At 52.2% G+C, this 14,752-nt stretch overlaps 2 protein-coding genes across 2 annotated transcripts; one reads left to right on the top strand and one right to left on the bottom strand.

Moving 5' to 3' along the window:
• Window positions 1–801: 801 nt before the first annotated feature.
• Window positions 802–7,849, bottom strand: nf2b (neurofibromin 2b (merlin)). The gene is made up of 12 exons (XM_007908459.2): window positions 7,691–7,849; window positions 6,719–6,849; window positions 5,984–6,109; window positions 5,525–5,647; window positions 5,155–5,238; window positions 3,656–3,724; window positions 2,935–3,017; window positions 2,220–2,295; window positions 1,866–2,003; window positions 1,602–1,676; window positions 1,204–1,317; window positions 802–1,032 (listed from the first exon to the last, which is right to left on the bottom strand). The coding sequence occupies exons 2-12, from the start codon at window positions 6,806–6,808 to the stop codon at window positions 802–804; spliced, it is 1,209 nt and encodes a 402-aa protein (XP_007906650.2). The 5' UTR covers window positions 6,809–6,849; window positions 7,691–7,849.
• A 269-nt stretch (window positions 7,850–8,118) lies between these two features.
• mrps17 (mitochondrial ribosomal protein S17) lies at window positions 8,119–12,805 on the top strand. Its single transcript, NM_001292936.1, is given in 3 exon segments — window positions 8,119–8,250; window positions 11,433–11,566; window positions 12,188–12,805. Coding segments are annotated over 2 exon segments (420 nt in total). The 5' UTR covers window positions 8,119–8,250; window positions 11,433–11,443; the 3' UTR covers window positions 12,485–12,805.
• Window positions 12,806–14,752: the final 1,947 nt, after the last annotated feature.

Here is a 14,752-nt window from a genome sequence, read left to right as displayed (position 1 = left end):
CCCCCCAGCAATCACCCCTCCCCCCCCCCCCCTCCCCCCCCTCCCCCCCCCCCCAGCAATCACCCCCTCCCCTCCCCCCCCAGCAATCACCCCCTCCCCTCCCCCCCAGCAATCACCCCCCCCCCCCCCCCCCCAGCAATCACCCCCTCCCCTCCCCCCCAGCAATCACCCCTCCCCTCCCCCTCCCCCCCAGCAATCACCCCTCCCCCCCTCCCCCTCCCCAGCAATCACCCCCCCCCCCCCAGCAATCACCCCCCTCCCCCTCCCCCCAGCAATCACCCCCCTCCCTCCCCCAGCAATCACCCCCTCCCCTCCCCCCCAGCATCCCCCCCCCCCCCCCCCCCTCCCCCCCCCCCCCAGCAATCACCCCCTCCCTCCCCCTCCCCCCAGCAATCACCCCCCCCCCCCCCAGCAATCACCCCCCCTCCCCTCCCCCCCCCCCCAGCAATCACCCCCCCCCTCCCCCCAGCAATCACCCCCTCCCCTCCTCCCCCCCCCCAGCAATCACCCCCCTCCCCCCCCCCCCCCTCCCCCTCCCCTCCCCCCCTCCCCCCAGCAATCACCCTCCCTCCCCTCCCCCCAGCAATCACCCCCCCCCCCCCTCCCTCCCCCAGCAATCACCCCCTCCCCTCCCCTCCCCCAGCAATCACCCCTCCCCTCCCCCCACAATCCCCTCCCCCCCCCCCAGCAATCACCCCCTCCCCCGTCCCCCTCCGCCACACCCATACCCACGCTGACACCATATCTATTACTGTAGCTGATATTTACATCACTCGCCCTATTGCAGTATCTGGTTGGAGGTCAGTGCCAGGTAGTGCAGTTCCGCAGGCAAACACCACTGCTCCCCTTGGCTGACTTATACACTGACAGCAAAACATCACAGATCGCAATCTTCACTCGGGATCTCACCAGCGCCTCATTCGCCAGCCTGGACTCGTCCTGCAGCTGGTAGAGGCGTCTCTCCAGGTCCTCCTTCGCTCGCTCAGCCTCCTCTCTCAGCTGCTTCTCTCTGGCCAGCCTCTGACGCTCCATCTGAAAAGAGAACACTGTAGCTTTCAGCAACAACAACTTGCATTTATAGGGCGCCCCTCACGCAGGGTAGCGTCCCGGAAAGGTTCACGACAACGTGGGGAACACGGGTGCAGCGTCAATAGTAAGAACCGGCACAATGACACAGGCCCAGCAAGTCAGTCAGTCAGTCACCTTCTTCCTGGCCTTCTCCTCTCTGGCCTGAGCTTTCATCTGCTGCACCTCGATGGAATCCACTTTCCTCCTCCTCATAAACAGGTCGTGGTTACCGATACACAACTGCAAGATCTGGAAACCAGGAAAATCAGCTTGTTAGATTGTCCCAGGGCATCAAAGGACCCTTGTTGTTGTACCTTTCATAGAGCGCATGTGGAGGACATTTTCCACAGCTGCAGAAGTTACAAAGGGCTGGGTGTAATCTCTGTATCGGACGATTGTTACATTCGCATGAAGAGAGGATGGGAGCTACTGCCCCCGAGTGATCAAATGGCTTGTCACCACTTGCTGTCTGAGCTCAGACCCCAAGACATTGGTTGCTGCAGGTCGCAAGTCACAAGCGCACGTAAACCTACCAGCTTGTTCACTCGCAGCTGTGAGGAGTAGAACTTGAAAACTTCGGTCTTTTTGTCCAAGGGCTTGATGGTAAACTGCAGGGAGTAGAGGAAATGACGGTAGGTTTGATTTCCCGGAGCCCAGTGAGGAACAAGCAAACCAACAATATCATAGCACAACACAATGCTGAAGGGAAACAAAGTGAATTGGGCGCCAGAACAATACACCGCAGGCACTTTCGCATCTGCTGAACCAAAAGGAAGGGGAAAGCTACACGTCATTACCTCTTTTTCGCTGTATGAAATGTTCCTAATCCCGCTCCACGCAAAAGATTTCCTGGAGGAGAGTCTGTTATCAGGGGTGTAGATGTGGAGGCCCAGGGCATCCACCCCCAGGAGCAAGTCTGTGTCCTTTTTATTTTGCTGTTAAAGAGAGACAACATTAGAGGTCACTGAGCTTTCGTTCACACCTCCAGACAGCAGAGACATGAGGAGCTGGAAGCCTCATGTTTACCTCCCACTTCACCTCATCAGATCCCCTTCCCCACCATCCCAGTGCGGGCCTTTGCGTATTGTTACAGCGATGTACAGCAAGCACTGCCCATCTAAGAAACATCACTAGAGACAAAGAAAACTTACTGTGATTGGAAAATAGTTTACTCCATACATCTCCAGGTCTTGGGCGATCTTCAAATATTCCATCTCAGCCTCGTCCCTGTCACAACAAGCGACCATTAGTGTCAGACAGACAGGTCCAGGTGGTACATAAAGCAGATTTGTGCAAGAGTAGGTCGCACTCCTGCTTCATAATTGTGTGTTATTATGCTTACGGTATGGTGGCCGCACTTTCAGCCACTACTCTGGAACACTCTTTCTCTATCCCTCCTCCTTGCCCCTTCCTCCCCCCCATCTTCAGGTCGCTCCTGAAGACCTTCCTCGTTGACCGTACTCTACGGTCGCTCCTCCCACTCCCCCCAGCTCAGCGTCGTGCTCCGCCACTGCCAAGCGCTCTGCGAAGCTATATAATAAAAATATATAAATGCAAGTTGTTGTTGTACAGTAAGACTGTAACAGGACGAAGCAGTTCAGGCAGTTAATCAGATCGAGAGTTAACTTTAATCCCATTTCCCAGACCTTTTCCATGTATGCTTTAATACCTTATACGTACACTTTAATACCAATAAGTGATGGGATTGGGCGTTATAATATAAACCATATAATATAAAGGTATTTCTTTTCCCTCTGGGACACGGTTCTGTGAGCTACCCCACAACCTGACAGTGGCTGAGCACGAGTTCCTCTGGGCTCTGCTATGGGCTGGAGTCAATGACTGTGTTGGCTGTAGTGTCAGTACCTGGTGATCCCTCGGTGCTCTGCGTACCAAGCTGTGATTTTTTCTTCCCACATATCAGGTGTCATCTGATACTGCTTAAGAACCTGAAACACACAGCAGCAGCGATCACCAGTGACAAATTCAGAAAGATTCTTGCTGATCAATGTTTCATACTGTGGGATCTGCCACCTGCTGAAATGTAAAAAAGACTAAAGCAATCCCAGGTACCCACAAGTGCCAGAGTCCAGCCCCACTCCATTCCCCAGGGCCATGCCTTCAGCTCATTAATAGTAATCCTAGTATTTGATATATAATTCGTTGAGACATTTCAAAATGCTTCAAAGAATATACTATGAAGTGTATATTTTGTGGGCGAAACTCGGCAGTCAATTGCCCACAGCAGTGTCCCACAAACAATGTTGAATTGAGTGACCAAATTATTATTGTTATTTTTGAAGGGATTATTACCCTTGTAAAAGCAATCTGCCAATCGGTTAACAACCATTCTGAGATTTGTCAGCAGTTGGGAAATCTCAGATGAAGATCCAGTACTGTACACAACTCCAACGATGAAAAGGCAGAGAACAATAGACATAGATTTATGAAGTTACGGTTTTGTGTTTTGCCCTTTTTGCATCCAGGATCATTTCTGCTGCTAAGCTCCGACATCAAACAGCAGTTTTAAATGCTTCACTATGCAATACTCCCCACCGCAGGAGACCATTAACAGGTTCAAACTTACCCGTTTCGGCAGCAGCTCATCCTGAGCCAGGAAGCCCGGCTTGTGGAAATTCGGATCGTAATCACCGTACTGTGAAGAAGAAAAAAACATTCAAATCGGAGACAGGCTGAGGTGTAACCCCGACCCACACAGAGGCAGTGAGTTAGTTACCGGTCATGTGTAGGTGGAAACTCGTCTGCTCAAACAGCTGCAGCCATTAGTCTCAGCGGCTGCTTGTGCAATGGGTCAGTCGAGACGCAGTATACTATGCAGCGTTGAGCCGTGCTGCCCAGGTTCAGGTCTGATCACAGTCAGGGTGGCTACAGCAGCAATATAATGGTCATCAGCATCTTGCACTTAAAGAAGGGAGAGAAGATTGCACTCCTGGCTGGTGACCCCTGAGAAGCTCTGAGACCAGTATAAGGCTGAGCCAGGACCTGCTTCTCACCTCACACACTTACTGCCTGCGTCACTCAAGCCAGGTACCAATAACAACTTGGATTTATATTGTGCCCTTCATGCAGGGTAGTGTCACAGAGTGTTTGACAGTGGCAGAGCACGACGCCGAGCCGGGGGGAAGGGGAGGTGACCATAGGCACGGTCGAAGAGGAAGGTCTTCAGGCGTGACCTGAAGATAGGGAAGGAATGGGCAAGGTGGAAGGAACAGAGGAAGAGTGTTCCAGAGTTTCAGGGCATAGTGGCTGAAAGCGTGGCCACCAATGGTGGAACAGAGGGCACAAGGGACAGACATGCAGAAAGCCAGAGCCAGACGAGGGGAGGCAGCGGGTTGTGGAGTAAGCAGGTTGGAGAGGTAGGGAGGTGCCAGAGCATGAAGGGATTTGAAAACGAGTGTGAGGATCTTGAAATCGATCCGTTCGTCAGACAACAATACTAACAGTGATTAGCACAGAGAGGGGATGGGATGGGACACAAGCTCCTCCGGGGAAGCTCAACAAAACAAAGAATGACATAATAATAATAATCTTTGCATTTGCCTTATCATGTCTTCTTCAAGACGCCTCAAAGTGCTTCATTGTAAAGTGAAGTGATTGTATATTTTGTGGGCAAAACGCAGCTGCCACAGCCATGTCCCACGAACAGTCGTGGATTGAGTGACCAAATTATTATTTTTTAAAATTTATTTTGTTTTGAAGGGATTATTACCCCCTGAAAAGCGAACTGTCAATTGACTAACAATCGGGTTCCTACTTACTGCTAGGTAAGCAGAAGCGTGTGGAGGAAGGAAACTTTCCCAACGTTTCGCCCTGCGAAGAATCGAACCCAGGCCAGGTCCTCTTGCTTGCAAGGCGATTACTCTAACCACTAAGCTACAGAACTCCACATGGTGCCCAACGCAACATTCGGATGAGATAGAAAACTCTCTCAGATCCCGAATGGTCGGTGAGGGAACTGACAGGATCTCCAGATTGCAAATTACAACAAAATGAAATCAAACTTTCTGTACGTTCAAAGCCTGAAGCAACAATATCAGTGACCGTTTCACCTTCACACAAACAAACCTTGGCCTGAACAGCGTAAGATGCCAACAACACCGAGGCTTCGGGGGAACAGTAAATCTCCTCGTCCAGAATCTGTTTCTTCACCTACAGTGAGAGAGAGACACAGCAGCAGGTCAGATCCTTGGCTCGGGATACAATCTAACCTGAGAATTCAGTGAAAAGCAGCCTTTGACCAACAAGAGTGCGTGTCATGAAAGGCAATCAGAGAAATCTATATTCAATCACTGAACTGATTCAGATTATCAGCGTCTCTCACTGAATAGAATCACAAATGAATATGAGATACAGGCAGAGGTAATTAACCTCACATAAATAAGCTCTCCTTGTGGTAGACATGCCAGCTTAGGGCAGACGTCACTGTGAGACATACCTGCAGGAAGAAAAGGTGCTGTGTGATCTCCTGCACCAGCTCATCCTCTACTTTCTCAGGGTAGAACTTGGCCAGGAAGTGAAAGGTGATGGGATCCTCCTTCGGAACCTCTTGGTCTAAAACCTGTTTGTGGAAATACACACAGAGAAACATCAATCCATGAGTGAAGAATTAAAACAACAGCAATAACAAATTACATTTACACAGCACCTTTCACATCCGGAGGACACAACTAGTGCAATTACATTACCACAAGTTGAATTTCAGTATAAAAAATTTAATTGTTACGTTTTTAGAGAACAATTACAGAAATCAGTGGCTGATTTTCTGTGATTTAGAATGTGTACGTCTTTAGCTTCACTGTGGTTTAAGATTTGAGACAATTTTGCAACTTATTTGATGACTTTGTGACTGTCCTTATGAATTTTTCTTGGAAACAGAAGAAAATCTTACACTCACCCTTTTTTCCATTTTCAGCCATGCGTACGTATCCTTCACCGTATACCTCAGCCCAAAGAACCAGGTCTCCCTCAGTCCAATCGTGCGACCCACCAAATCAAACAAGTCTTTGCCCTTCCACTTCACCTGCAAACCAGCAAGACACACATTACAGGTTTTCAACTTGGTCCAATGTACCAAACAAGGCATGTCTTTGGCTGGACAATCCAGTCTCGTGTACGCTTCAGCACAGGACACAATGTAGATTCTTCACAAAACACATAGGCTTAACAAGCAGCTGTGCACACATCCCACTAGCTCCCTCACTCACACACAAAACTATTTATTTCAATAACTGCGTTGTTTAACTCCTTTACAAAGAACTGCTAAGCATTATGCTGGATAGTGCTGGAGGGTGTCATGATTGGCGCAGATTAAGATGCACACATACTCCACAGAACAGACTAGTTTCTGTGCTGATTGTGTGTGTGTGTGTATGTGTGCGGAATATGCAATCCATGACTGAGAGGGTTTTGTGGAATCACAGACGAGCAAGTTTGGAATAGCTTTGAATGGCCTTTGCCAGTTCTGTGCTTTCACGGTCATATTATCGCATTCAAACAAGATATCAAAGGGAGAAAAATATTCAACGGCTGAAAGGCAAATTTGTCCTTTAGATACAATGCCATCATGCCATGGAGTCACGTTTTTCGCAGTTACAAATGTGGATGCAGAACAGGGCGTGACCTCTCCTACCTCACAGCTGAATTCCATCTCTGCATCCATGGTCACAACCTTCACTTTGAAGGTTTTGGGCTGTTTCTTCTTCAGCCCCATTTTCGACATTTTGTTTGTAAACTGTCGAAATTCTTCCTTTACAGTTAAACCTGGAACCAAAGGCTAGTGTTAGCACAGCGTTCACAAATCCTACACTCTTTATAACAATCACTGTCTGGAGCAAAGATAAATTGGGAATATAGGAAAGGAAAGGAAGAGGCCATTCGGTCTGTCAAGCTGCTTCCCTCAGTTTATTAAATCATGACAGATCTATCAATCCCATTTCCCTACCTTTCCTCCACACCTCTCCACACCAAACGAAGGTGACAGAAAGTGCAATTGAAAGGACAGGCTTTATGTATGGTGGGGGGGGGAGGGAGGGGGCGAAGCAAAGGGGCTTTGGAATAGGGTGACCACACGTCCCTGATACCGGATGAGTATCGTGTCCCGGGGGCGAGTTTTGCCCTGTCTCGAGTTCAGCAAATAACCGGCAAGTACAATAACATTTTGAAACAGAGACACTCATCGGAGAAGCACAGCCATTAATCCCCCAACTCGCTTTTCCAGTAACTGCCAACATCAGCAGCAATTATTGGATGAGTTCAATTTTTTTCTCATAAACGTACGTTCGTCCCCGGATTTATTTTACCCCCTGGTGTGGGATGGAGTGACGGCGATGCCGGGAGCAGCCACAGGGCTGAGTGTGGATCAATTAACAATGTCCAGACCGCGGTGGGCGGATGGACGTCTGTCGGCTCAGGGTGTCGGGGGTTTGGGAGCAAAGGCAGTTAGTTGGGAGTTGAGGTCCTGATCAGTCATGATTTTACAGAATGACGGGACGGGCTTGAGGGGCTGAATGGCCTCCTCCTGCTCCTCTGTTTCCTGCCCCGGGGTCTCTTTGTTTTAGGCTCTGGATCCCGAGGGTTGGGTCAGGCCTTGTCTGCTACTCACCTGCCGGCCCACAGCTGTCTGTCTGTCTGTCTGACACACCCCGAGGCCTCTCCCCAATGGCCAGCCCAGCGTTAGGCCCAGGCCCGAGCCGCGGCCTCGAGTAGTGTGAAGAGCGCGGCCGCCAACACAGGTCCCGCCCAATCCTGGGCCCTACGTAGAATCAGGGCGCGACTCGAGGGGGAACCCCGCCCAGCCCGACCCAGCCAGCCAATCACAGCCCTGCCTGACAGCCAATCACAGCCCTGCTCTGCCAGCCAATCACAGCCCTGCCTGCCAGCCAATCACAGCCCTGCCTGACAGCCAATCACAGCCCTGCCTGCCAGCCAATCACAGCCCTGCCTGTCAGCCAATCACAGCCCTGCCTGTCAGCCAATCAACCCCTCCTGAACCTGATCCTGTAGATCCGGGTCAGACCGGCAGGTGACGCTGTGACAGGAGTTTGGAGCGTTCCGGCGGTTGGTGAAGGGAAGGCTCTGGTGAGGCTCAGGGCCTCCGTCCACTACACAACCTGATGTGTTTGTTGCAATCGTGACCTTTGGTAACAGCGCGTAGAGCCCGAGGTGAGAGTGCAACAGGTCATCCCACCGCGTACACACCCCATCCCACCGCGTACACACCCCATCCCACCGCGTACACACCCCATCCCACCGCGTACACACCCCATCCCACCGCGTACACACCCCATCCCACCGCGTACACACCCCATCCCACCGCGTACACACCCCATCCCACCGCGTACACACCCCATCCCACCGCGTACACACCCCATCCCACCGCGTACACACCCCATCCCACACCCGCGTACACACCCCATCCCACCGCGTACACACCCCATCCCACCGCGTACACACCCCATCCCACCGCGTACACACCCCATCCCACCGCGTACACACCCCATCCCACCGCGTACACACCCCATCCCACACCGCGTACACACCCCATCCCACCGCGTACACACCCCATCCCACCGCGTACACACCCAATCCCACCGCGTACACACCCCATCCCACCGCGTACACACCCCATTACACACCGCGTACACACCTCATCCCACCGCGTACACACCCCATTACACACCGCGTACACACCTCATCCCACCGCGTACACACCCCATCCCACCGCGTACACACCCCATCCCACCGCGTACACACCCCATCCCACCGCGTACACACCCCATCCCACCGCGTACACACCCCATCCACCACGTACACACCCTATCCACCGCGTACACACCCATCCCACCGCGTACACACCCATCCCACCGCGTACACACCCCATCCCACCGCGTACACACCCCATCCCACCGCGTACACACCCCATCACACCGCGTACACACCCCATCCCACCGCGTACACACCCCATCCCACCGCGTACACACCCCATTCCACCGCGTACACACCCCATCCCACCGCGTACACACCCCATTCCACCGCGTACACACCCCAGCGCACCCTGTGTACACACCCCATCACACCCCGCGTACACACCCTATCACACACCGTGTACCACCCCATGTACACCCCCCCCATCACACACTGTGACACCGTGTAAACACCCCATCACACCGTGTACACACCCCATCACATACCACGTACACCCCCATCGCACACCGTATACACACCCCATCATACCCGTGTACACACCCCATCATACCCCGTGTACACACCCCATCACACACCATGTACACACCCCATGACACCGTTTACACACCCGTGTACACACCCCATCACACCGTGTACACACGCCATCACACCCCGTGTACACACATCACACCCCGCGTACACACCCCATCACACACCGTGTACCACCCCATGTACGCACCCCCATCACACACCGTGTCCACACACCATCACACCGTGTAAACACCCCATCACACACCATGTACACCCCCCATCACACACCGCGTACACACCCCATCAGACACCGCGTACACACCCCATCACAAACCATGTACACACCCAATCACGCACCATTTACACACCCCATCCACTTCATCTCTACAAACGGTTTCTCCTCTTGGCGCGCACCGTCTCGTGCGGTGTTCCTCAGGGCTCTGTCCTTGGTCCCTCCTCTTCAATATCTACATGCTCCCTCTTGGTGACATCATCCACACACTCTACCTCTCTGCCTCCACCTTTGACTCCAGGACCACTGCTGTGCTGACAGAATGTCTGTCGGACATCAAGTCCTGGATGAGAGATAATTTTCTTCAGTTGAACATCAACAAGACTGAGGCTTTTCTGATTGGTTCCTGTCAGCACCTCCTCACCGCAGGCACTGACAGCATCACTATCCTTGGGTGCAAACTCAACCTTGCTGAGCCAGTCCGGAACCTCGACGTCTTGCTTGACCCTCAATTATCCTTTCTACTCTACGTCCGTGCCATGACCTGTTCTGCCTGTCCCCATCGCCACAACATCGCCCGATTCCGCCACTGGCTCACACCGCCGGCTGCCAAGACCCTCATAGACACTTTCATTACATCGAGGCTTCACAACGCAAACTCCCTGCTTGTCGGTCTTCCCAACTCCTCCCTCCATAGGCTGCAGATCATCCAAAACTCTGCAGCCAATGTCCTCTCCCGCACCAGGCTCCGTGACCCTATCACCCCCATCCTCGCCCGACTCTATTGGCTTCCCATCACACAGAGGATACAGTTCAAGATCCTGGTCCTCAGCTTCAAAGTCCACCATGGCCTTGCACTCCCCACCTCTGCGACCTCCTAACCCATCCTGTCTGCTCCCTTCACTCAGCAGCCTGCTTCACGTCCCCCGTGGACTGGGGGTTATGGGTTAACAGGAGCCCAGCATGTTCACACCATCACACAGCTTGTACAAATTGTACACAGAGTGGCATCTGGAGGCAAACAACAATCCAAAGACACTGTTTTGCACTATCCATCACCTCCTCCATGAACTCTCAAGCCCCCTCTATCCTCACATCGCCTCCCATATCCCCTTCCATCCCACCCAGACCATCCACACCACTTTCTCCCTCCGCCCCAGCTCCTACCACTCCTCTCTCCTTAAAATCCTTTGCCCCCATTTCTCCCTCCCTCTCAACCACAATTACCGGGATGAAGTTCACCACCTGCAACTCAACCACCTCCCCACCAAACTGCTGGTCACTCAACTCCCGCTTCTCTCTCCTTGCTGGCCAACCCAGTCAACCAGGCTCTCTCCTCAGTCTCACCCAGAAAACCGCTGTTATCACACCCTTCCTCAGTCCCTCTAATCTCTCATACTACATCTCCAACCTGCTCTTCCTTGCCAAAGTTCTGGAACACATTGTTGCAGGTCAACTTTGGTCACACACCTCCCTCCTCCTGCTGTCTGGTTTTCGCCCTGCCCATGGCACAGAGGCATTGCTTATCAAAGTCACAAACGATAGTCTCTCTATCTGTTACCAGGGCGCCCTCTGCCTCCTTGTCCTCCTGAATCTCTCTGCCAAGTGCCACACAGTCAATCACCCCATCCTCCTCCACCGCCTCTCCTTCCTCATCCACCTTAGTGGGACCGCACTCGCATGGTTCGAGTCCTACTTAACCAACTGCCTCCATTTCATCTCAGCAAATGATTTCTCCTCCCACCCCTGCCCAGTCACCTACCCCAGGGCTCCATCCTTGGCCCTCTTCTTATCTTTTACCTAAGTTGTTTTTTTGGCATTACAGTACAGGAAAGTAAGTTCTTTTTTTGAGTCTGAACTGTTGTGTGATCCAGGAATGTTGTGTTCTGTGATCCAGGTCACATCAGAATGTCAGCACGAACAGCCACTGTCCACGCCAAATGGATCATAGGAAAAGTGATTGGAACAAAAATGCAGAAGACTGCCAAAGTGCAAGTGACTAGACTTGTCCTGGATAACTACCTGTTAAAGGTAATAATTTAGTTCAATGCATTTGTTTATTACTAATGCAGAGAAGCCTTGTGCCCATGCAATCCTGGGTTTAAAATTCTGGTGGTTCACTTGAATGCAACATTGAGTTCAGAAAATAATTACAGTATTTTAGTATCTTATCAGCTAACTTTATGACATTTCAGCCAATAATACCTTGTGATGGTGTATACGTTGTGTACACTATAAAATGTTGTATTTGATTTTCTGAATTATTTTTCCCATAAACGTCGTTGTCATCTTCTTTGGTTAATGCTCTGACAAACATTGTGTGGCTCGGTGAATCTTTCCTGACTTGATACCTTGTTCTACGGTACAAAAAGTGTAGGTAATTTTAAACTATTAGAAAACATTAATATCCAGTGAAGAAGAATACTTTCTCTCTCCAAATTTCTCCCAGCTGTTGATTGCCACTCAGTAAACATCTGAACCTGCGCCCTCTTGGCTTGGTTTACCTCCTCAATACCATTCAGAAGATTAATCTGTTCCTGACCAGGATTGGTGGTGGGAGACCTTAGTTTCAATTGTTTTTGGAAAAGGGATTTTTTTAATATACGTATTGCAAGTTTTGACTATAATTTGCCTTGCTCATCTCTCCTGCAGTATTTCAACAAGAGGAAGACCTATTTTGCTCACGACGCACAGCAGCAGTGCACTGTGGGCGACATTGTCCTTCTGAGGGCTTTGCCCGAGCGACGCTCTAAGCACGTCAAACACGAGCTGGCAGAGATTGTGTTTAAAGTCGGGAACATCATCGACCCCGTTACGGGAATACGTTGCAGTGGGAGCAAGCTGCTGGATCTGCCAGGAGACTGCCGTCCCGAGGTGGCAGCTGAGCTGAATTATTTAGATCCCGACGTAGCACAGAGCGATTCCAAACCCAAAGCCTCTGCAAACTGAACTCGCAGTAACATTATCATCTGATGTTTGTAATCATTCAGAATGGGTTTCCAGCCTGTCACTGCTCTCTCCTGGAATTCCTGCAATGTTATAGAAGAGAATGCAGAAAATTGTAAATCCTAACGAAAAATACTGCAGGTGCTGGAAATTGTAAATCTTGACAATTGTCCGAGCTCTTGCAGTAGAACTCGCAGGACTTTGCTGATTTCATGTGAGCTCACCAGACTGGATTGATCTGTTTGACATAGTTTCTCTGTCTGGATTTACATATTCAGCATATAAAAGCAACACTGTCTTCTTAATAAAATGCATTTCAGGAGTAATGTTCAATGTCCAGCTTGATTGTCAGTGTATAATAAGAGTGTGTATAACAGGTACACAAACTCCAAGTGTGCTGAAAATATCTATGTGAAACTGAGATCCGTTTATAATAATCCTTGCATTTGATATAGTGCCTTACCATGTTGTTGAGATATTTCAAAGTGCTTCACGGAACATACTGTGAAATGAATTGACTGGATATTTTGTGGGCAAGACACGACAGCCAATTGAGCACAGCAGTGTCCCACAAACAGTTATGGATTGAATGACCAAATTTATATTTTTTGGAAGGGATTATTTGCCCCCCCAGAAAAGCGATCTGCCAATCGCTTAACAACCGGGGTTCCTACAGGTAAACAGAGGCGCGTGCAGTAAGGAAACGTGCCTAAGGTTTTGCAGTTCCCAGGAATCCAGGCAAGCACACTATTTTTCACAAAAGAGATGATTGCATTAAATAAATGGAGCTGGGGTAGGGTATTTTGCAGGGAGCTGGGGGAGGGGGGTATCAGCAGCAAACTGGGGAAGGGGGCTATTTGCAGGGAGCTGGGGGGTATTTGCAGGAAGCTGGGGGAGAGAGGGGTATTTTCTGAGAGTTGGGGAGGGGGTATTTGCTTGGAGCTGGGTGAGGGGCGTATTTGATGGGAGTTGGGTGAGGGGCGTATTTGATGGGAGTTGGGTGAGGGGCGTATTTGATGGGAGTTGGTGAGGGTATTTGATGGAGTTGGGTGAGGGACGTATTTGATGGAGTTGTGAGGGGCGTATTTGATGGGAGTTGGGTGAGGGGCGTATTTGATGGGAGTTGGGTGAGGGACGTATTTGATGGGAGTTGGGGGAGCGGTTGTTTGCTGGGAGCTGGGGAGGGGAGGGGGATATTTGCTGGGGAGGGGAGAGGGGATTTGCTGAGAGTTGGGGAGGGGAGGGGGTGTTTGCTGGGGGAAGGGAGGGGGTGTTTGCTGGGGGGGTGTTTGCTGGGGAGTGGGGGGTGTTTGCTGGGGGAGAGGGCGGTGATTGCTGGGGGAGGGGCGAGGTGTTTCCTGGGGGAGGTGATTGCTGGGGGAGGGGCTGTTTGCTGGGGGGGGGTGTGCTGGGGGGGTGGTTGCTGGGGTGGGGGGTGTTTCTTGGGGGGGGGTGATTGCTGGGGGAGGGGGGCTGTTTGCTTGGGGGGTGTTTGCTGGGGAGTGGGGGGTGTTTGCTGGGGGAGAGGGCGGTGATTGCTGGGGGAGGGGGGAGGTGATTGCTGGGGGAGGGGGGCTGTTTGCTGGGGGCGCGGTGTGCTGGGGCGGTGGTTGCTGGGGGTGGGGTGTGTTTGCTGGGGGGGATGTTTGCTGGGGGGTTTTGCTGGGGGGGTGTTTGCTGGGGGAGGGGGGTGATTGCTGGGGGAGGGGTGGTGTTTCCTGGGGGAGGGGGGGGTGATTGCTGGGGGAGGGGTGGTGTTTCCTGGGGGAGGGGGTGGTGTTTGCTTGGGAGGGGGGGGTGTTTGCTGAGGGGGGTTTGCTGGGGGTGGAGGGGGTGATTGCTGGGGGAGGGGGTGTGTGATTGCTGGGGGAGGGGGCGTGTTTGCTGGAGGGGGGTGTTTGCTGGGGATGGGGAGTGGGTGATTACTGGGAGGGAGGGGGTGATTGCTGGGAGGGGAGGGGGTGATTGCTGAGGGGAGGGGCTGATTGCTGGGGGAGGTGAGGGGGTGATTGCTGGGGGGAGGGGAAGGGGTGATTGCTGGGGGGAGGGGAGGGGGTGATTGCTGGGGGGAGGGGTGTGGGGAGGGCAGGGGGGATTGCTGGGGGGGAGGGGTGATTGCTGGGGGAGGGGAGGTGGTGATTGTTGGGGGAGGGGAGGGGTGATTGCTGGGGAGGGGAGGGGGTGATTGCTGGGGGGAGTGGGAGGGGAGGGGGTGATTGCTGGGTGGGAGGGGAGGGGGTGATTGCTGAGGGGTGGGAGGGGAGGGGGTGA

The sequence above is a fragment of the Callorhinchus milii genome, unplaced genomic scaffold (assembly GCF_018977255.1).
Source record: "Callorhinchus milii isolate IMCB2004 unplaced genomic scaffold, IMCB_Cmil_1.0 Scaffold10, whole genome shotgun sequence".
In the NCBI taxonomy this organism is placed as follows: domain Eukaryota; kingdom Metazoa; phylum Chordata; class Chondrichthyes; order Chimaeriformes; family Callorhinchidae; genus Callorhinchus; species Callorhinchus milii.
This window is presented reverse-complemented; position numbering and strand designations above follow the sequence as displayed.